We start from the raw sequence: 23,375 nt of genomic DNA, 5'->3' as shown, positions 1-23,375 counted from the left end.
GAGAACGGATGCAGCGACGTGAAAGAAGGAGGCGGTAGCGGCGCAGGCAACGCAGACACTGTCCTCAGGTTGCCGCCGATGAGAAATTCCTCCAGTGATTCGTGGCTTCCTTGTCGACTCTACATCGCCGAGGTTTAATCTTGAATCGCCGGCCTGTTTTTGCAGGTGCGGCGTGCCTTCACCATGTACGCGGACGACAACGACGACCAGATGTTCAAGTACCTCAACGTCTTCACCCGCATTAAGGAGTGCGAGAAGTGGAAGTAGGTACGCAAGAATCTCGCCAATAACAAGGGCGAGCAGTACAACCCCGATGATCTAGCCCCTGCCGCGTCGGCGGGCCACCCGAGCTCGGCTAGAAGAAGCTGAAAGAGCAGAAGAAGGCCATCCATCCAGCCGATAGGTTGCAGGCGTCCTTCGACAAGTGCTGGGCCGACGCGAGGGCGCATGCCGCCGGGAGGGACGACAAGCACGGCGTGCGGTTTAAGGAGATGCTCGCCAATCAGGGCATCTGAATTGCCTTGCTTAAGGAAACCTCCGCGGCGAAGAAGAGGAACACCAACCTGGCATTCCTGATCGGCGGCAACGACACCAACATGGACGAGGAGACGAGAGCTTGGTACGACGCTCATCACCAAGAAATCCTCGGCCCCCGTCGGCTGCTTTGTCCTCCGCTTAGACGTCAACTCCCGTCGTTGCGATAACTGCAGACGCCGATGCTTCGCCGCCCGATGCCGCGCCAGATGAGGTTCAGGAAGGGTCCGCCGATGAGCCTGTAATCCTCTAGTTTCTGTTTCAATCGCCGGAATATGGCTTATCCGATCGCCGGACTTAGACGATTCTTTTCTGTAGCGGGAAGATGATTTTTTTGAAACTATCACCGCTGATGGGTGAATGCCGGGGGGTGCGACTGGGAAAATGTTGCCCCCACGCCCTTTTTTACATCCAATCCGGCGTTTATTATATCCGGATTTTTGCCTGGGGCCTCAAATGGCTGGAGATGCTCTTAACTTCCTAGTTCCTTTCCCGTCCTGCTTTCAAGTGCTTCGCGCGTATGTTGTGATACTAGTATCAATCTTATTAACATGTTGGTCGATGTCACACTAATTTATTGTTTCAATTCCAAATAATTCTTTTAATAAACAGAACTAATGATGTAATAATAATCTTGTATTATAATTTTGAAGTTTTATAAATATTAACTTTTTAAATTTGTATTACAATTGTTTTTAAATTTTAAAATTTTTAATAATTTTTTTTTTGCCAAACCTGAAAATTGAAAATCTAAAAATTGGCTAACTTTATGGTTAAGTAATACTAATATTTATGCAGGATGCAATTATTAATTTAAAAAATTTGAAAACATAAAATCCTGAATTTGTGGAAAAACTAAAACCTCAAAAGATTTTAGTTTTAAAATTTTCTATCAATTTACTTTTACAGAGCTTAAAAAGGCGATCCACCGGGGGGGTGTGGAGGTGCGTGAGGAGCAAAAAAAATCTAAAAATCCTTTAGTCCCGGTTGGTAAAAAGGGACCTCCTTTTCGGTGAAGAAGAGGAACACCAACCTGGCATTCCTGATCGGAGGTGCGTGAGGAGCATAAGCTGAGTAAGGGGAGACACCGAAAAGGAGGTCCCTTAATTGCCTGTCTATAGTATTTGGTTAGCTTAAGATTAGAAGGAAGATACAAATCAAAGATCAGGCTGTCAGGCCAAGGAAGGGAAGAGGCCACACACATTGCTCTCCGATCGATCGGGCGGCCAACAGAAACAAGAAAGACATGAGCCCCGACGTGGCGCTCGATCTCGACGTGGAAGACGACGTGGAGCGCGCGCTCGAGGAAGCGACGCTCATACGGCTGTGGAGGCAAGGGCGCGGCAACGCTGCTGCGTGCTCTGCCAGTTGGAGTAGGCGCCAAGGTCCTCAACGAACTTCCGGGCACCTCTTCCATGCGGCGTGCGACGTTCCAGCTCTGCCACGGCGAGCTCTGGCCGCGCATAGGGTCAAGCGGCGTCGGCTCGGCCGTCGGCGTGGCCGTACCATAACCCATCATTTGATGTTCTTGTGAGACTGCCAAGATGCAATGTACACCTGCTCCAGGGAACGCCAGCTTCCAGGTGAAAACGACCTGCTGCCTCTGAAGAAAGATGCAATGCACACCTGCGGCCATGGGCGATGGACAGTTTAATCACAGTTTGGTCATAACGTGTCAACTGATAACATTTCAGATTTCGCATACGCTTAGCATAAGCAGGCAGGTTCTGTTAGTTGGTACAATAAAACAAAAGGTTCTGTTAGTTGGTGTAGTCTAGAGCGCACCGTTAAATACCAGCAAACCAACGAAACATGTAACAGCGGCATCAACAGATGAGCACGTCGTCGCGGCAGACGCAGTTGCTGTCCGTGTCCGTCAGCGACCTCCTGAAATCTAGCAAGATCTGGTGAGTTTTAACTTGATTCGAAATTTACCACCGGATAAATTTCTACTCCACAAATAACAATAAAAATACTAAATCAGCCCACAAATGTTGCGGGGCCATCAGCTAACTCCTATTCACTTCAACATACAAATACAGAGAATCGCAACATCACATACATATATGCATCCCAGAAAGTCAGGTTTCACCCATTACAAGCAGAACATCTGATCTGAACTGTCTACCCCCGTGCACACAGCCAGCAAAACATCTGAGCTGAACTGCTTATCTGAACATTGTTTGCCTCAACACACAGCCAGCCAGCCAAGGACAGAAACATGAGGTTGGCAAACCTGCTACCTTCACCCCGACAAAATGGACAAGGAGTTGCTACACATCCAGCTTTCTGACCGTCAGCTTCATTCAGATCAACACTGGATAAATATCCAATTTCGAATCTGTTCTTATGGACAAAAGAATAGAACCATACTACTACCTTTCTCCATCCACAAAAGGAAACGAGCCAACAACAAATTATCTTAGAAAGCCCAACATTTTCCCACCGTACTCCCTTTCTCCATCTACAAAAGGCAACCAGCCAATACCACGGTTTCTCAGATGCCCAACCTTTTCCCACCATACCCCCATCCTCTTAACCCTAATGTCTAAACCCTAAATCTTGAAAGCCCCCGCAACGTTCCGAAGCTTCGCTTTTGCTCTTGATGTACTTCCACTTCCGGCTCAGATCCTTCGGGATACGTGCGGGGTGGAACACGTCCTTGCCGTGTTCCCGGATCTGAACCCAAGAGATCAGCCCCTTCCCTTTCGGCGCAAACAGGGCAACCGCTTCCTGGATCATAACAGTGGGAATTAGTTAGTTTGTAAGTACAAGGACGACCATTTACTGACTAGGGAAAATGCTAGATCAGCTCAGAAGAAGATCGTTGTCGCATGCTTATACCCTTAAAGCCGCCTCTTCTTCTCCCGTCCAGCGGAGCGGCGCGCGCTTGGCAGTCGTTACGAAGGACTTCCTTCTTGGTGCAAGGGGATTTCTAGTTCTAGCCGGCGTACGAGGATCATAGCTGTAACAAAGACAAACATGCTCAGTTCTTCGAATTATGAAAAAGGAAACATAAGCTGTTACAACAGACAGAAACAAGGGTACCTTCATGCTTAATTATAACACAAAGCATCTGCATTTAGAAACATGGGGTATTGTAAAATAAATCGTCAATTGTGCTTCCTAATTTATGTGTACACGTTACTTCAGAACTAGGCGTTTGTGAAACAGCAATGCACAGATTAATACCCAAACGCGCCTGGTAAAAACCACATAACAATACAACATGCTTTTAGCTATGCCACAGCAGTCACCATTCTACGCAATGAAGTCGGAGTACAATCTAACTTCCCCGTCCTAAATATAGCTAATTTTAAACTAACCATGGTACAGCTTAACTGTGCAAGAGGGCTGGAGCTTGGTAGGTTCCATCCCACCATCATCCATGGTATAGCTTTATTTCACGCAAATCAGGTCAGGGGGTTCAATAGTCATATGATTCTAAACTAACCACAGATCAACAGGGTTCCTCAATTATTCGAGAGAATATAACTTGGCAAAAAAGATCTAAACACTTATTTGCGCTTACGGATAGTAAACACTTACTTGCGCCCAGGACAAGCAACACTAGCATCACTTCTTTTCTCATGACCAGGCTCTTCACCTTCACAAGGAAGTTGCTGATTTTTAGTAGATTGCTCACAGTGTTGCTTTGCAAATTGCTTTTTCAGAAGGAAAGCATGCAAGTGCTTCTTAGCTACACATAATGTTTTCTCAGCCTTTTTGTGAGCTTCAGTGGCTTTGAAACAGAAGCAAACAGGGCAATAAAACTGGCCATCATTGAATCCCACTGATGAAACAAAAGGTCCAAAACAGCTAACATGAGCGGCTATGGGGCAGCTGCGACATTTAAGAAGGTGTCCATGTTTACCACATTGATAACACGAGTCTAGCAAACTCTGTTTTCCACCACATAATGTATTCTGTTCCAGGTTGTTGACATCATCAGATATCACTTGATCATCTTTGTTGATAGTGCTATCAGCCAGATGGTTCCTGTCACTTCCAGAATCAGTATTCTGTTCCAGGTTGTTGACATCATCAGATATCACTTGATCATCTTTGTCGATAGTGCTATCAGCCACATGGTTTCTGTCACTTCCAGAATCAGTACCTTGACTCACCTGCTGACAACCGTCACTACTGTGTTGTTCCAAAATGGAGGTCTTATCAACAACGGTACTTTGTTCAGCTATGCAGCTACCTGCCAACTCATCTAGTTAGTGGCGGGAGGGACAATAATATAAGCAGGAGATATATTAAAGAAAGGTACTTACCAATGCGAGAGCTACTGGATTCCTGAAAATCACGAGGAGAGTTTGGAACAGATTTGGTGCCACTGTGACAAGATTCTTGAATTTTGGTAACGTTCTTTCTGGGATTATTCTTGGGTAAAGAGCAATAAGACTCTAGAAAAGTCTGCTCAGCACAGACTGCATTATTTTTTAAGTTGCTGCCATCATCAGATAGCGATTGATCAACTTGTTCAGCGAAACTGATTGCTAGATGATCCTCATGACCATTCTTTTGTTCAAGTATTTCAGTATGGTTGGTGGTGTTCTTCGGTGGAAGGATACTGACATTTCCAACATCCAGAACTTGAGTTTCTTTCTCACCAGCGTCACCTTGTTCTGAAACGGTTCTCTTTCCCACAGCAGTATCCTTACTGCCTTGTTCACCTGTGCAACTACCTGCAATCTAATTTATTTAGTGATTGAACAAAAGTACAAGCATGGGAAAAAAAATATAAGGTATGCACCGATAAGGTACCAGCACATATACTGCTTTTTTTGGCACATTTGCTGCCTCATATCTCAAAACTACAAGGTTGATCATGATGTGTCGTTTACAATTACAAGCTGCACATCCCTAGCCACTTAATTAGTACAATTAAGTTAAAGTCATGGTTTAGCGTTGTTAGCTACTCTACTGAGGTTAGTCATTTGTTTTGAAATAGGGCAAGCTTTATGGTGCTCTGAAAGAAGCCGAGCATGAGGGATTAAAGAGAGAGGGATATAAGGAATAAGACAAATAGGAAGACGTAAAAGGGAGAGAGAGATGATCAAGTCAATTACTTGCTTGTCACCTGTCAGTGAAACATTTGTATGGTTTTTCTAATTGTTATTCACTTCCAAAACGTCAAATAAAATATATTAATTCTATAACCATTCGAATAAGTTGATATGAAATTTTCTGTTTCAATGCTGGTGTTCTCCATCTTAATTCGTAACTATATATATAGTGCATGTATTTTTTCTGTTACAATGTTTGATATAGAAGGAAAACACAATCATGAATATAAGCTTTGCCAGTTGATATACCAACGAGACGTACCGATGAGGGAGCTGCTAGGCGGTGTGTCGTAGCTAGGCACTGGTGGCTGTTTCTGACGCTCCACTGTATTCACAGACATCAGGAATAGAAAGATAATAAACATAGAGGGAAGCAGCACGTAAACTGCACACAAGTGCACATACATACCAGGTTCTCCAAAAGCATGAACCATGGTATGCTCTGCAGATGGTTTTCCAGTGCTATAGAGAAACAAGAAAAGAAAAAAAAAGGAAAAATTAGCTTGGAAAATTGTAGATGATCGTTATGATTTAGGACTCACCAACGATCTCCGCTAACCCATAATTGCGCTCTCAACTGAAGGTGCTGTTCATAGGTGAATGTTGTATGCGGCAAAGTGGTGTTGCGGTCTGGACTCTCGGAAGGTTGCCTCAAGAAAAACTCTGCACTCCCAGGTGTCCACGGATCATCGTCCTAGCAACCATGATAGATTTCTGGCTGATGCATGATGTGCAACAACATGGTAACATAAACAGCGAGCGACGGGGGTAGAGGGGTTTTTTTTTACCTCGGCGTCTGGAACGTGTTCGGATCTGTGACAAAACTTCACTGACGAACTTGACAGCAGCGACCCAGCTGCAAAAGGAAGAAGCCAAATAATAAGAAGAGATAAAAGGGAAAGATAGATGATCAAATCATGTACTTGCCTGTCACCTGTCAGTAACACATGTCTATGTATTTTTTATAATTGTTATTCACTTCCAAAACATGAAATAAAAAGTATTAATTCTATAACCATCTAAATATAAGTTGATATGAAAAATTCTGTTTCGAGACTGATGTTCTCCATCTTAATTCGTAACTCATACATACATGATTATTAATGCATATATTTTTCGGTTACTATGTTAGATATAAAAGGAAAATGCAGTCATGAACAAAAAACTTTGCAAGTTGATCTAGCAACGATACAGACATATAAGGCACGTGACAAAACAGAAGGTATGGCAAAATAGAAGGTATGTACCTAGGAGAGAGCTGCTTGGCGGCGTGTCATAGCCAGGCACAGGTGGCTGTTGGGTCTCCCATCGATCGACAGCAGCACGCCATAGATCCTGCCACACATGTTTCTGACCCTCGGCTGTATTCACATATATCAGGAATAGAAAGGTAATAAACAGAGAGGGAAGCAACATGTAAGCTGCGCATACGTACCAGGTTCTCCAAAAGCATGAACCATGGTATGCTCTGCAGATGGTTTTCCAATGCTAAACAGAAACAAGAAAAATTAGCTTGGAAAATCGTACATGATCGTTATGATTTATATGACTCACCAAAGATCACTGCGAACACACAATTGTGCTCTCAACTGAAGGTGCTGTTCATAGGTGAATGTTGTATGTGCCGAAGTGGCCGTGTTGCTGTCTGGACTCTCGGGAGGTTCCCTCAAGAAAAACTCTGCACTCCCGGGCGTCCTCGGATCATCCTGGCAACCATGGTAGATTACTGACTGATGCATGATGCGCAACCACATGGTAACATGTACAGAGGGAGGCGGGGATAGAGGGTTTCTTTTACCTCGGTGTCTTGAACGAGCTCGGATCCGTGATGAGGCTTCCCTGACGGACTTGACGGCGGCGGCGACCCAGCTGCAAATGGAAGGGCAGGCATGCAGCTATGTGTCACTATTATTGCATCTCCACTATAGTTACTGGAAGTGATCATGGAAAAGGTAGGCGGCCGGCCGAGATTTGATTTGGGCAGGTGACGAATGCAATTTAGGAAGATGACGGGCCAGATTTTGGTAATCCTGATTAATTTGCTTCCAGGAAACATGTGATTTTGGAGAGAGAGAGAGAGAATTTGGGGGGAAATTGGGGGACTTGAGCAAGCACACGAGATCAACCGCATCCGCGCTCGACCGAGTGGTTCGAAACACACGAACGAAAAAGGCGGGAGCAGCAGGGGCTGGCAGCCTGGCACGGTCCGTACCTTGAGCTTGAGGTGGCGGAAACCCTAGGCCGAGCGGCGCGACGGCGGCGTCCGGCGGAGAGCGGCCGGCCCTAGGCGGCGTGGCGTTGGCGTTGGCGTTGGCGGGAGGCATCGTTCCCGGCGGCCGGCTCCGGCTCTCGTGGTGGCGAGCAGGGGAAGTGCGAGTGAGACAGAAATTTTGAAACTTTGAACTTCAACGGACCAGGAGACAGTGAGAAAGGAAGAAGAGGAGCGCGCAGGACGGCCGTTGCGCCTTTCTCTGTGCCACGCAGTAAATGAGACGGGAAACATTGTTCAAAAAAAAAAAGAAGACGGGAAACAGCATTGGGCTTTTCGCGCGGCGCCGACGCGTGGCAACTGGGCAAAGACCTGGTTGGTCGATCCATTTCTTTTTCCCATATTTTGATTTTTTTGACACTTGGAGCTGCAAGTTGTGTGTCCACGCTACACCTCCAATATTTTCTGCTGAGAAATACAGTACCAACACAGACGCTCACGTACACACGCATATATTCACCCCTATGAAGGCACATACGCATATCCTACCTGTATGAGCATCTTTAAAAGACTGAGTTGGTGGATTGGATCTTGAAATTAACGAAGTCACAACAGACGCATCGCTGTCAGCGAGTGTCGCCTCCCACTAAATGAATATTTCGCCTTTATGAGACTCACAAATGTCAAACCTGTGTTTTTAATTCTGATGGACTAGATGTACAACCACCCTCCTAAGAGCAAGTACAATAAGTCCTAGTCAGCTGGCTACAAGGATTAAAATAGTATATTATTGCTTAGTTGGAGGAGAGAGAGGAGGAGAGAGAAAGAGAGTGGGCTCTTATGCAAGAGCCAGCTCTAGCACGTGCTCCTAGGCACTTTGTGAGAGTAAAATGTGGGTCATATATTGATAAAGTACTACATTTTTATAGCTCACTATTGTATGTGTTGGCTCTAAGTTGACTATAGATGACATGGCACTTGGCTTATAGCCAGCAGCTGGCTATACTATTGGAATTGCTCTAACCATTCAACCTTAGATTAATTCTTCGCTACACCTGCAATTTGCAGCTTCTATTTCCTCCGCTTCCTTTCTCAAAACACATGTGCATGGAGATTGGGTTCAAAAAAACAAGTCGTATATTTCTAATTATCATACAAACTATTTTTTAGACTGGAAAAACAATTCGTAAAGAAATCATTACTGATAATATTAAATTAGCACAATACGAAAAGTCATTTTAGGACTTTTTTGATGCATAGCATTTATATAGAAATTCCGTAGAATTTGAATCCTATAGGAAAAGTTCCTACACAAATCGTTTGATTAAAAAAACATATCATATAGGAAGTAATCCTATATAAATCTTCTAGTGTAAATTTCTATAGGAAACAAAATATGAGGTCATGCCTCATGAATAATTTCTTTGCTACAATCAAACACCTATACGGCTACCACCATGTCGCTGACCACGACGGTTACAGCCATGATGCCGCCGATGACGGTGGCCGCAGGTTACCGCCATGGATTACCACCTCCCATACCACAACCATCACCATGCGGTCATCAACGAAGCTGGCCACAAGGGCTACCGCGATGGTGCACGAAAATACCACCATGTTGCCATGTCGATGGTGGCTACGACGATCGATTATCACCTCTCACTTCTCACTTACCATCACCATGCTGCCGTCCTCGAAGCTGGGAACAATAATCTATCATGACAGAAGCACGGAAATTCCACCATGCTGCCAACGAGGATGGTGTCCATGGCGGTTACCACCATTTCAAACAGTTTACACTCTGCGACGACTTTGGCATAATTCGCTCAAAAAACCTCAAAACATAAACATTTAATTGACACTTTACACTTGATGAAAATCAAAACCGATTGTCGGAATGAAATCATATGATTGATGGCTATTTTTTTATGTAGAGCTTATTTTGATTCAAAGTATGAGTGTGTTGATTAGAATGAGGTTAAGAGAAAGATAGTGAGATAGTGAGAGGAACCAACCCACGTACCCTCACGTTTAAAGTTTGCATCACTGGCGTTGAGAACATGGCAAGCTCGCTGAAAACGGTTGATTTGGTCATTCATTTCAGGACAAGCCCATCATTGCCAAGGTTTTGGGTACCGGTTTGAGAAAAATATCAGAGGGGACTGAGATTTCTGGTAACCATCATTACCGGCGATATAATCAGTCAAATATCAGACGGGATTCTCAAACAAAATTTGAATTTCAAACTTAAAAATATAGAAATATACTGAAAATAAAGTTTTGAGGAAGAGTAAATGAAAGATTCGGACAAATGAGTTGGGGCATGGGGTTATAGTGGAGAGGAAACACATATAGTTTAGGTTGAACTAACCAATCAGCCTAAATTCAAACTAAATTCAAATAAACTGAGATTTTTTAGCTGATAAGTTGATTTATTGGAGGGGCAGCCTAAATTCAAACCAAATTCAAATAAACTAAGATTTTTTAGCTGATAAGTTGATTTATTGGAGGGGCCGAGAATTCCGCTTACCGGTCGGTAACCGTGATATTTCACCCGGTAACCAAATCCCTGATTCATTACCTTAAGACACGTGCTAGACACAATATCGAAGGAGCTCAGGTAGCCAAAAAGCGCATTTTCACACGCGTATGTGAAATGATCTATCACTTAGAAGATGCGACTGAAGTGACTGGGAATCAACAATTAGGTTTTCTTTTCTATTGGAAGACAGCGATATGTTGCAACTCAATCTAACAAGAGAGCTAGGCGAAGGGATAGACGTTACAGGGAAAGTGCATCTAGATTTGGTAGGGAAATGTCGATCGTCCAAATAAAGATTTGCGAGTGAAACAAAGACAGCTAAGTCGACACAATAGAGTTGTCCTCTTGTAGAATGTAGAAGAAAGGAAATTAGCGGAAAGATTCTTGGAAACCCCGACCCGTGTCTTTTCCTTGACTTGGTGAGTAATTACATAAAATTGAGGTAGTGGTTTTAATCAGTACCATTTCTGGCAATTTTTGCTAAAAACTACCACTTGTGTGACATAGCGTTACAAATAGGACTAATACCTATTTGACACAGTTTTGATTACAAATCTGGTCAGTGGGAGCCACATGTAAGGATGAGTTGGCAGCACATATGGACTAGGAGCTTAGGTGGACATGGCCACATGTCAGCCCCATCATCCTTTATCCTCCTGTATCATCTTCGTTGCTGCAAGTCCGTCCTTCGATTCACTGGGAGGGGAGAGCTCAACCGCCGGTTGTCCCTGCAGGCGGCAGCCGCGACCGTCAGTGACATCCTTGGCCGCGACGGGGTGTGTGGCTTCTAGCGCGGATTCAGCGCGTCGCTAGCCGGTATGCCCCCCCCCCCCGCACACCCTCTACATGGCGGCGCTCCAGGACACCAAGAGCTCGGAGTCGTCGGCCTCGGCCGCCGCAGACGTCTGCGCCGCCACCGCAGCGCACTCGTCCGATCCCCTCACTCGCCACCACGCTAGGCCCCACACAGCCTTCTCTTTTGTTCCACTCTTCTCCTTTCCCGACCTTTTATCTCATTCCTTATCTTCTCCCCGGCCGCTCTCAACGACGAGCCATCGAAAGAAAGGTTCGAGTCTGGGAGGCTGCAGAGTGAGATATCGAATTAGGGAGGAGGTGGCTAGAGATGGCATGTGTGTAGTAGCGCCGCGCAGCCCGCGCTGCCCAACAACCGAGCCGGAATTGATTTGGTTTCCTTGTCACTGCTGGAATTTGGACGGAGAAAGACACACCTGAGGAGAAAGAAGAAAAGCGGAGTGAGAAAAAAAAAGATGGGGCATGACAGGTGAGCCCCACGTTCACATCAGATTGTGCTAGACATAATTGCCAGCTCAGTCTTACAAATGGATCCAGCTGGTTAGAGTTGCTATTAAAATGCTATTAGATGACTATTTGCTCGATTTGTAACGCTATGTCGCACAAGTTGTAGTTTTTAACAAAAAAATTCAAAAAATGATACTAACCTATAACCAAGGCCCCAATTATGATAAATTTGTGTAATTTACTCTAACTTGGTCGAGAAGCCTCTGGACCTCAGCTCACATACAAAAGATGAGCTACCTCGCTGCCACTGGCCAAGGTGGCCAAGTCGCCAAGGTAGTATGGGCCTGGACGTCAAGGTCCACTCATCATCGCCGTGGCCGTTGTTGGCTCTGGCAGCGGCCACTAGTAGAAAAAAGATCTTCCATCCCAACCCATTAGTCTCCAAATATTTTGACCCGGAACTAATGGGTCTTTAGTTCCGGTTCTGCTGTTGAACCGAGACTAATGCTCGGGGCAACCGGGACAAAAGGGCTGCGGTGGCATGCGGCCATGCAAGAACCTTTAATCCCGGTTGGGGATACCAACCGGGACTAAAGGTTTTCCTGATTTTCGGCTCCCCACGGACCTCCCCCCCCCCCCCCCCCCCGGATCGTCTTTTTTAGCACTGGAAAATAGAAAATAAAATGCTAGAAAATTCAAAAAAATAAAATGTTTTCAGATTCTTGTATGTTATGCAACCTAGTATTAGGAAAAATTAACAAATTTGAATTTTCACTTTTTTTGCAAAAAAGTTTTGAAAAATGGTAAAACCGCAATAACTTTTGCATACGACGTCGAAAAAAACGTATAATATATCAAAATCATCGTGGGAAAAAGTTACATCCGAATTCACCAGGGTTTACCATTTTTTCTAAGATCTCTATGCCGCCAATCTTTGAATGCTCACCTTGAATAATATAGAACACATCAGGAGTGAAGATTTTTGCAGCAGCAACCTCTAGTTCTCTGAAATTAGTAATTGGCACTGGTGTAGTCTGTGAAGCCGTGCGATCGTCGTAGGCTTCGTTCTCACGGAGACGGACAATTGCGTTGTCGTAGTGCATAATCATATCAACAATTGTCATTTCCCCATCTAGGTGCAGGTGCAGACAAGAGTTTAAACTTTCACTCCGCTGGTTACTTTTCATACCTAACCAGAATCCTTCAGAGAGATACGCTGCAGCCCAAAGTTTCCTCTTGTTGTACATCCTCTTCATCCATGTTCTGGTTTTTGGGGATTGCCATTTTCTGTAAAATGCATGCCATCGCTCCTCAAATACTTGCTCTGAGGTGGTGTAATACAGAAGAGTCCTGAACTCGTTCAGTGACTTGTTAGGTAGATGCATCTCCATATATTTTTTTCAATGTGGAAGCTGCAGATGCGATGTGACACACCAGAAAATACTTCGCCGATTGTGCCGATCATCGCGGCATCTGCATCCGTGATTACTGCCTTTGGCTTCTGTTGACACATCGCTTTGAGGAAAGTCTTTAGAAGCCAAACATATGTTTGTTCATTCTCGCTTGAAAGGATGGCACACCCAAAAACCGTTGTCCTACGGTGGTTGTTCAAGCCCACAAAAGGAACAAATGGCATCTTATATTTATTCATCTTGTATGTGCTATCAAACACCAGCACATCTCTGTAGTCCTGGTAATCCCTACGTGACTGGGAATCACACCAGAACATGTGCTTCAGACGGCCTTCGTCATCAACGTCATATTCATAGAAAAATTCAGGGTTCCTCTTTTTCCAAATGGAAATACAAAAGCAGGAAGATTTTAGTTTTTGCTATAAATTACGGATTATATATTTTTTTATTTTTTTAAAACCTAAAATTAATAATTGCATCCTGCATAAAGATTACTATCATTTTTGCACAATTTTAGATTTTCAAATTTTTAGGTTTTAGGTTTGGCAAAAAAAATTAATTAATTAATAAAATTAAAAATAATACAAATTAAAAAGTTAATGTTTATTTATTTATTCAAGAGTATTATTACATTATTACTTTTGTTTATTAACAGAATTATTTGAAATTCAAACAATAAAGAAATGTGACATCGATCAACATGTTAATAGGATTGATATGATACTACTATCACATACATGCGCGCGAAGCACTTGGATGCGGAACGGGATGGAACTCAGAAGTTAAGCGTGCTAGTGCTAGAGTAGTGGGAGGATGGGTGACCGAGCGGGAAGTGTGACCACGAGTATGGAATTTGACTAGAGATAAGTCTAGTTAGAGATAGAGACTAAACTATGCAAATAACTGAAATAGTAGAAATTCTGAAGAAAAAAAGGGACTGAAAAATAATTAGAAACCGAAATGAATTAAAAAAATTAACTCGAAATAGCCTTTAGTCCCGGTTCGTGTTACAAACCGGGACTAAAGGTCATTCACCCAGGCGCATGCCAGCCGCCCACGTGGCGCAGCCTTTAGTCCCGGTTCGTAAGCAACCGGGACTAAAGGGGAGCCTTTAGTCGCGCATAATTAGTCCCGGTTGCGCAACCAGGATTAATGGCCCTTGCGAACCGGGACTAAAGCCCCTTTTTCTACTAGTGGGCGCTTGCGAAGGAGCTGGCAGCAGGCGACGTTGAGAGCGCCCTCGGCGGCGTGGCGCTCATGATGGACGACTGTACGAGCAGGCGGCCACCGCAGTGTCTGCCTGTCGGAGTACGGCGAAGCCGACAAGCTGGTGCGGGTGGTGCCGGCATGCGGGCACTTCTTCCACGCAGTGTGTGGCGTCGATGGTTGGCTCCGGGCGCACACTTATGCTCCGGTGCTCCCCCTTGGCAAATGTGAGGCCGTGTCAAAAATAAGGACGGTTGAGATCTTCTCATACCTCTTCGTAAGCGGATCATGGTCGTAAAATTTTAAAATCTGATATGTATGTACGACTATCTAGAGGCCCGTATGGCCCGCGTTGTCTTGTACGATTGTTTTCTCTACGTATAGTATACTACTACGGTGACTTGCGTGTACCAACTAGGCCGAACATATACCACCTACGCCGTCCCACCAATCCCCCACAAAAAATAGGAACGGAAATACCGTATGTATACATATAGGCCATGGGCTGGGTATGAGTGATCTAAGGTTGGAAAACAAAGAAAACAAATATAACCTCTCAACTTCTTTTAGGGGGAGCACCGGCGCAATGGACTTGCCCGCTCTGCTGCCGCGGGCTATGGCCGCTGCACCTTCAAACATGTGATCCGACCACCACCGTTGTTGCCAAGGATAACACGGCCGGACTGCCCATCGATGCCGCCGCGGAGGACGTCTAGTTAATTTAGCTTGTTTACTCAACACGTGTTTCGTCCATCGTGTTTTTTTTTCGCAAAAAAAAAATCATATTGACCATTGGCAGCTTACAGAATTTTCTGTACTATTCCCTTCTTTCCAAATTAGGATACCTATAGTTTTCAATCAAAATCAAACTATTTAAATTTGAGCAATTATATACAAACAAATATCAACATATAAAATTTTAAATGCACATAATATTAAAATATATTTCATGATGGTTCTGAAAATATTAATTTAAAATTATAAATATTGAACCGTTTTTATATAATTGGTCAAACTTTAAGAAGTTTAACTTTATTCAAATATTATAGGCATTCTATTTTGAAATAGAGGGAGTAAGGTGCTCCTGAGTTAATTTTTCAACCAATGAAAGGCAAGTGTGCTAGCCGATTGGCCTCCGGGAAAAAGTCAAAGTATTTGGCAGTGATTGGCCTCTCCACTAGTGCAGTTGTTCAGTCCTCACCTCTCTTAAACAAGTTGCAGGATAAGAGCAACTCTAACAAAGTCTGTAGATACGGCCGAATACAGTCGAAACTGAATTTTTCCGGCGATTTTACAAGTTCGGGCCAAAAACCGCGTAGAATAGAGCCTAAATTGGCGGCCCGGCCCGAGAAACTACACGCGCGGCCCCTATTTATACAGGCCGCCGAGGGGAGCTCGGTTCCAAAAGCCTACACCCCTCCACCGTCTTCCGCCCCGCGACTCTGATGAGAAATCTGAGCGTAGCCGCCGCTGCATTCGCACATCCGCGAGCTCCACCACCACCGCATGGCTAGCGTTGGCAGCTGCGGGAGGGGAGGCGGCCGGATTGGCGGCAACAACTCGCCGCCGCGCCCCCGGTCTTCTGCTCGGAGGCGGAGCGGCGGAAGTGGAACCGCTCCGAGGGGGCGCGGAAGCGGAGCGCGCGGCGGTGGACGAACTAGGGCCTGACACCTCTGAGAAAGCTCGCCCACTACGCCAATAGCGGCGAGGGCTCTTCGTTCGGAGGGTCGGGACGGACCCTAGCACTGCCCGTCGATGACAACTGGGAGGAGGAGGAGGAGGAGGTGCCACGTCGCGACGTCTTCAATTCAGCGGACTACGTTCTCAACGACGACGAGGAGGCGGCGGTGATCCAGCATGTCGCCGTCATTTCAGAGGCGGAGGCGCGCACGCGGTTCTACCACGAGGAGGCGGACGCCGTCCGGCAACGAGGCGGCGCAGAAGGAGGCTGTCGTCTGCCGCGTCAAGAAGGAGATCGTCGACTTCGACATCGAGTAGGCGAGCGCGCGGTTCAGCCTCGCCGTCGTCCGCCCCTCCCTCCTCCGCCGCGCGTAGAGGCCCTGGTACGGCTGAATTTTGTTCATCGTAGGTTGCACGACGGAGGAACTACCTATATTTGATGTTTATTTTTCCATCGACATGTAAATTATGTATGTATGAACTATGAATTTCATTTCATCACTGAACTTGTTTACGATGAACAATTCTCACGCTAGATTTAAATTTTAAGTTTTTCGGTTCCGATTACGGGTTCTATTATATGCCATCTCCAAATTCGTTTGAATTTTTTTTTTGGAGACATACTCACGCTTTTCAATTCACATATTTACGAGCTATGTTAGAGATGCTCTAAATGAGAAATCTATAGCTATGCATCCCAATCCTGCCCATAAGGGCATGCACAACCCCTAGACGCCTAAGAAGGCGCTTAAATAATTAAAATTAATATAAAATAATATGTAAATGAAAGAAAAAACAACAAAGAGCTGTGTCATCCAACGCAGGTCGCTAGCAAAGGCGCTAGGAACGATGAATTCTGCCCGCATGGATGTCCGTTTGCTGTTGAATAAAAACGTTGGCTGATGGCGATAAAAGTGGAGCGTCGGCTCCTATTCTAGCGTCGACGCAAGACTTGTTCCCCAGAGCGGCCATGAATTAAGCCTAACAAGGACATTTGCCCGTGCTTCGCTACGGGTGAATATTATGTAGGTCATGGAAAAACACATGTGCCAAAGTCAACAATCACGTTGATTTTTCGCACCGCGACACGCTGAATTTTTAAGATTTGTGAACAGTTTTACATGGAAGACTACAAGTTATATTCATCTATCATTGCTCAACCCTTTGCATTTTCAAATATAAACGTTCTATGTTACCACTGCATGTTTTTTCTTGTTTTGCACGTAAATAATCACTAACGCATTAAGTGAACGAGCGTTCAGCCTTCTTCTCACAAGGTGCTTATGAAGCATTAGTCTCCGGTGGCGTGTTGTACGCATAGAGGTTTCAGAAATTAGTGATGCGTCCCAAATAATTAAATTTAAATTAACAGTATAGGTTATATTTCGATGAAGCCAATTAAATTTTGTATTCCCCAATATAGTAAAAACTGAATCAAAGCTAACAAAGTACAGCACACCAAGACAATTTTGCGATGTAACAATTGGAAGAATACTACAGAATGCATGCAGACGTACATGGTAGTAGCATAGCATGGAGATGATTCAAATGCTTACCTACCATTCCCTCTCACGATTGATCACCAGCTATAATACTGGTAAATAATGTTGCTCAAGTGATAATGTGCAGCAGTTTAACTTTTCCTTTTCTGATCTTTCTGCCCAAATCGCAGCAACAGAGCATCTGAAGAAGATCAAACCTGAGATTAATAATAATAATAAAACAAATATGCAAAGAAAATTTTGAACAAGCCGAACTGAAACAACAGAATCCATCATGTGCTAGGCTGCTAGCAGCATTGGGTATCATACGGCAGCCAATATAGTGAAAGTAGAAAACATGAATAATGAATTACCTCCTCCCAGGTCGTTAATCAGTGCAGCAATAGTCTGCTCATGAATCAAGCTGTGTAAAAATACGGGTCCTGATCACATCCATGCTATTGCTTCTTGTCCATGCTAGCTCACCTCTGCTAATAGCTCGTCCCTGCTATTATGCCGATGTGTTGGCTGTTGCCAAAGACCATGCAAAGTGGGAGATGAAAGAGACAAATCAGATCAGAAAACGATACCTGAACAAGCAAATCAGCTCCTCCTCAAGCTTTATCTAGAGCTAGCGGCCTCCATCGATCAGGTGAGGTGGACGTACGGAAGCTTTCATGATAGGCACATTGCTACTTCCAACAAAAAATTATCAACGGGAAGAAGATTTCATGATAGCCCTAAGGTTTCTGTCAAGAATTTCCGTCCACCACTTTTATTTGAACCAGTTTACCCTCCCATCAAAATACATAATACAACAAATTATCATGTACCGGTCCATTTTATTCTTTCCTTTTCCTCCTTTAGCCGAGAGGAGAGAACTGCCGCTCGAAAGGACACAAGCCGCGCGTACCGTGCGCATCGCGCAGCCGCCGCTCCTCCTGTTGTCGGACAACCCCTTATTGCCAAGCCTCCCACCGACATAGACACTTCGGCCAGGCCCCCGCCGTCAGCGACCCTTCTACGCTCCTCCCGGCCAGGCCCTCGTCGACCGCCAGCACCCCTCCTGCCGCTAGGCTGGCCCTCGACGACCGCCATCATACAAGCCCCCACCGCCAGCGCCCCTCCCTCAACCTTGCTGCTCCGTAGAGCCCCTCTGGTCAAGTAGTCGCCGCCAGGCAGGCCATCGACAAACGCCTTCATACAGGCCCCGTCGCCCCCGCTCCTCCCTCGACCTTGCTGCTCCGTACACGTTTCCGGTTGCTCGAGCCCGTAGCATCCCTATTGACAGCCTCCTGAAAACAACGAGGGTGAAAGCGAGCAGAATCCATTGCATAGCAACGAAGGAGGTGGACGCCTCGCACGGCGCCATGGCCAAGACAACAACAGAACGACGCATCCCCTCGATGCGTCCCCCACGTCCTGGAGATTCCTTCTAAACGGTGGAGCTAGGGACGCTCGGTCTCACGGTGCGGCTTAGACCTCCATGGCGAGGACGTCGGCGCATTCCCTGATCCCCTTTCCTCGCGTTGCAAGGAAGAATGCATGGCCTAGTGGAGCTGCCGTGTAGAGAAGCTAAAAATATTATATCTCTGATTCAAGCTTGATGAAATGGGCCGCCTGGCTATCACATATCACAAGAGGATCTCAATTAGACTAATCTGATGCCATCCGTGCGCTTCAGAGGCGGAGCAGAGCTGATTGACCGGCGGCTGGATCTGGGAAGAAGGTGATTTTTAGGTGGATGGTAAAAATGAGAAAAAAGATTGCTCCGATGCTTTGCTGCTACTACTTGGGCTTGAAAAGATTTCAATCAAAGAAAAACATGAACAGGAAAATTGGATCCAAATCATAAACAAAGAAAAGGATCCAAGATCCTTGACGAAATTTCCGATCCAATTTCAGAATTAAGAGATCTGGGCTCTCCACGCTCGACGGTTGGAGGCTAGGCACCACCGCATCCCTTCGCTTATCGGGCGACTATAGCTGAGTGGACGGTTTGTGGTGGCCGGGCACCAGCGAATCCACTGCTCGCCTCCACGACAGGAAGGGAGGGAGGGTTAGATCGCCCCACGCACAGGCCGCGCGCGGTGCCGTTGAGTGCTAGCAGGGGAGGGGAATGACCAGCTGGGTAGGTAGGATGGTGAGTGGCGGAAGGACGCCGATGCGCGCACAGCGTCGACGGGAGGTCAGCCGGGAGCGGCGCCGAGGTGTAGCGGACACTCATGCAACGGAGCTGCGTCACCAGCTGTGCGCTCGCGGGGAGGTTGGGGAATCGGAACAGAACGCCCGAACCGGTACGCTGGCCATCGTGGAGTAATATGCGATTTGGTGGGAGGGTAAAACCGTCTAATAAAAAGTTGGACGAAAATTTGGCAGAAACCATCTAAAACGGACCAAACCAAGAAAACGTTAGCTCGCGTTGTACATGCCCTAAACAGGCAGTCGTAGGCTGACGGGAGTCATGATACAATACTCTTCATACACCTTCGTGCTCCAGGCAGAGATATGGTGCAGACTGCAGAGCGGGCAATCACCTCAAGGCGGACACCAGATCTCCAAACCACATAAGGGATGGACGATGCCTCCGCCGACTCTGTTTGGGCAATATGCCAAGCCGCGTACGTGGCGCAGTTGGGTTAAACTATCCGCTGCTGGTAGCAGGATTTGAGGCTGGTGCCAATGCATCACCACACTATAGCCTCGCCACGTCAGCTCTCGCCCCCACTCTCACCCCACTCTCACCCCACTCTCACCTCACGGTGGCAGTGCACGGGCTATAGTGTCATCTCTCATCCCACTCTCGCCTCCCTACCGCCCCCACTAGCACCACTATCGCCCCTCTCACGCCTCGCTGTCGCCCCAACGCGGGCGGTAGCCGGGCGGCAGCGGGCGGTAGCGCCCGGCGCCAGCCCCAGCGCCCGGCGCTGGCGTCCCGCCCCACTCCCGCCCGCCTCTCGCCCCAAACCGGGCGCTACCGCCTCCACTCCCGCCCCCATTGGCACCAGCCTGATGCTGAGATCAAAATGGTGTTAGTCATCGGCGACAATAAATAAAAAAAACGCACTTCCTAAAATAAAACGCGCACGATGTATGCCTAACACTGGCTCTAAACATCCTGATACATCTCAATCCTACATGAGAAGTATGCACTAAACTAACCCCTAGCCTAGTTTAGTTACCGTGAACCCAAATGTGAAGATGTTTATACTTGTAATCCAGTAACCAATAGAGCAACCTAGCAAGCTGCAAACAAATGTATATCGAACTACACATCCTCATGTAGCATCGGGAAGGCTTATCCTTATGTAGCTTGATGCGTGTGATATGTACTACTTCACCAACCATCCATTTGTCACATGCCTCTTTACTAGCCATGACTGCAACGGCACAATGAATCAAGAGAAAAAAGATGAAGGATTATTATATGCAGCCATCCAAACTGGTCCAGATGCTATTTACTGCATAAAAATGCATAATTTGTCTGAGATAAATTATCTGCATCTATGTTTAATGTGGATACTCTATGACAGGCCATCGTTACTTGTGCAACCGACTGCTGATTTACAGGCTACTGAATGGCGGTATTTTAGCAGAATTATAAATGTGAAGCTTCTTAACATTTTTCATTTTTCTTTGATTGATATTTGTCTTAACCTTAGCTGTCTGATTGTCATTGAATTAAATATTTTAAAACCATGCAACAAATGAAACAACCGTGTGCATCGTCTTATGCAGAGGCCGGGGGCTCCCATTTCACAAAACAAAACTGAATCACATACACGGGGCCAAGGCAAGGACAAAAGGACAGAAAAATCACAGACGGCAAATATGGCGACCCTAGATTAATGACGAAAATGTATATAGTGTTGCCATCATTCAAATCAACCAAAACGTACAGTGGACTTTGACACTATCTAGCAAGGCTACATTCTTCTCACGACATGCTCTAGAAACAACCCAAGTCCTATAAATTCAACCATTGGCCGGGACACAATGGACTGCTACCTTTGTTTTCTTGTGAAAAAATGTCGGTGCGAAGCCTCATGAATCAGAATTTGGAAGCAACCGAACAGCCTAAATACACAATTAAAACTTGAGTGATTTTGATGTTCCTCGGTTTGCAACCTGACACGAATTTTTACAGTGCTAATAATAAAGTTATTTTTTCGTTAGAAACAAGATGCACACACCACCCCTGTGTCAGCTCTACCACCCATGACCATGGAGAGTGGGTCTCTCGTCCATATACATGATTGTGCTAAATTCACCAGTGACATAGATTGATTTTACGTATGTAACTGAATGTTAATAGTCAGGTTTACCAATCAAAAGAATGGAAGTTATCAAAGTCAACTGAGAAACCAACAGCTACGTTCTTTTCATTGTAAGACAGCCATGTTGCAAGAGACGCAAAGGGGTACAGGTTACAGGGAAATTGCATCTAGATTTGGTAGTGAAATGTCGATCGCGCAGATGGAGATTTGCTAGTGAAACTAGGACAGTTAAGTCGACACAGCAGAGTTGTCTACTTGAAGAAGAAAGGAAATTAGCGGAAAGATTCTCGGAAACCTGAAGTCCTGTCTTTTCCTTCTCACTACCTCATGACTTGGCCGAGAAGTCTCTCGACCCCAGCCCAGCTCCTATACAAAAAGCTTGAGCTACCTCGCTGACACTGGCCAAGTTGAGCAAGGTAGCATGGGCCCGGACGTCGCGTTCCATCTGGAGATCACCGCGGTGGTCGCGATGGTACTGCTCATCATCGCCGTGGCCGTAATCGCCTCGGGAGGCGGCGCCTGCGACGAAGGACCTAGCAACGGCGATGCAGCAGTCGGCACCGTGCACGCCGCAGGCGACGTTGAGAGCGCCCTCGGTGGCGCGATGCTCATGACGTACAAGCAAGCGGCCACCGGCAAGGAGAAAGAAGAGGAGGAAGACGAGCGGTGCGCCATCTGCCAGTCGGAGTACGCCGAACCCGGCGAGCTGGTGCGGGTGGTGCCAGCGTGCGGGCACTTCTTCCACGCCGAGTGCGGCGTCGATGGTTGGCTCCGGGCGCAACGGACTTGCCCGCTATGCCGCGGAGGGCTCTGGCCGCCGCCGCCGCCGAAAATGATACGGCCGCCAACGTCGCTGCCGAGGATGACACGGCCGGAGTGCCCGCCGATGCCGCCGCCGCGGAGGACGTCTCGTTGATTAGCTTGTTTAGCCAACACTCGTTTGATTGCTTCGTCCATCGTTTTCGATGGCCGAGATCAGGATCTACAGAGTAAAGACATATTGATCATATTGATCATTGGGAGCTTCCAAGGAAGTATCGTAGTATCAGGTTTCGGTTCGATGGTTTTTTAGCGAGACAACTCTGTCAACTTTTGAAAAACTTCCTTCATTATGTTGAGATTGTGGCTGCATTGTATGATGCGAATGGCCCTGACGTAACTCATGTCAGAGGCGGATTAAAAAAAAACAGAGCATACTGGGGATTAAGTGCTGTTAAATATGTAGACAACACACACCAATTTTTTCATGTGCCTGTAAACAAGAATCGATCTTTTCTGCTGGTAAAGTGGTAACCCAGAACAAAACACATACCCAATCATGCAACATTAACATCAGTCAACTCTTGAATGGAGAACAGCGTGGACAGGATCGCGTGGGTTGTCTAATGTCTATGCGTGGACTTGACACGTTCAAGCAATCAAGCTATAATAGTTTTCCTATGCGTACTTATATAACACCAGCAATTGGTAGACGTTCTCATATTGCTCGGGGGTGAAAAGAAAACGACGAAACAATACAAGGGAATCTCCCGTACTTTCTCACCTGTCAAAATGAGTTAATTTCAAAAAACCACTCATTACCCTGCGAAGTTCGCAAACTCATCAGCGACGAAATTGCAAAAAGTCACTTGTATTACGAAAATTCATTACAATGTCCACTGATTCACGTTTTAGCCGTGTTAACACAAAAACTAACCGT

At 45.9% G+C, this 23,375-nt stretch overlaps 2 protein-coding genes and 1 long non-coding RNA gene across 3 annotated transcripts; 1 reads left to right on the top strand and 2 right to left on the bottom strand.

Annotated features, from left to right (window-relative positions):
- Window positions 1–2,571: 2,571 nt before the first annotated feature.
- Window positions 2,572–7,933, bottom strand: LOC124680765. Its single transcript, XM_047215814.1, has 12 exons — window positions 7,822–7,933; window positions 7,408–7,478; window positions 7,164–7,315; window positions 7,045–7,097; window positions 6,857–6,970; window positions 6,537–6,543; window positions 6,019–6,071; window positions 5,872–5,934; window positions 4,815–5,228; window positions 4,084–4,741; window positions 3,379–3,499; window positions 2,572–3,267 (listed from the first exon to the last, which is right to left on the bottom strand). The coding sequence occupies exons 1-12, from the start codon at window positions 7,931–7,933 to the stop codon at window positions 3,076–3,078; spliced, it is 2,010 nt and encodes a 669-aa protein (XP_047071770.1). The 3' UTR covers window positions 2,572–3,075.
- On the bottom strand, window positions 5,180–6,363 carry LOC124680770. Its single transcript, XR_006995584.1, has 3 exons — window positions 6,152–6,363; window positions 5,872–6,071; window positions 5,180–5,228 (listed from the first exon to the last, which is right to left on the bottom strand). It is a non-coding gene; the product is annotated as an uncharacterized LOC124680770 (long non-coding RNA).
- Window positions 7,934–22,097: 14,164 nt separating the features above from the next.
- LOC124680764 (putative RING-H2 finger protein ATL69) lies at window positions 22,098–22,592 on the top strand. The gene has a single exon (XM_047215813.1). It carries the CDS (start codon window positions 22,098–22,100, stop codon window positions 22,590–22,592), a length of 495 nt encoding a protein of 164 aa, XP_047071769.1.
- The last annotated feature ends 783 nt before the right edge of the window (window positions 22,593–23,375 follow it).

The sequence above is a fragment of the Lolium rigidum genome, unplaced genomic scaffold, assembly GCF_022539505.1.
Source record: "Lolium rigidum isolate FL_2022 unplaced genomic scaffold, APGP_CSIRO_Lrig_0.1 contig_28054_1, whole genome shotgun sequence".
Classification (NCBI taxonomy): Eukaryota; Viridiplantae; Streptophyta; class Magnoliopsida; order Poales; family Poaceae; genus Lolium; species Lolium rigidum.
The sequence above is the reverse complement of the archived record's forward strand: the minus strand, read 5'-3'. Positions and strand labels throughout refer to the sequence as shown.

Coding starts and splice junctions, on each gene's coding strand:
- LOC124680765 (XM_047215814.1), bottom strand. CDS start 7,933: ATGCCTCCCGCCAACGCCAACGCCAACGCCACGCCGCCTAGGGCCGGC. Junction 5,935..6,018: donor TCATGCTTTTGGAGAACCTG/GTATGTATGTGC, acceptor CTGTGAATACAG/TGGAGCGTCAGAAACAGCCA. Junction 4,742..4,814: donor ATCCAGTAGCTCTCGCATTG/GTAAGTACCTTT, acceptor ATGAGTTGGCAG/GTAGCTGCATAGCTGAACAA.
- LOC124680764 (XM_047215813.1), top strand. CDS start 22,098: ATGGGCCCGGACGTCGCGTTCCATCTGGAGATCACCGCGGTGGTCGCG.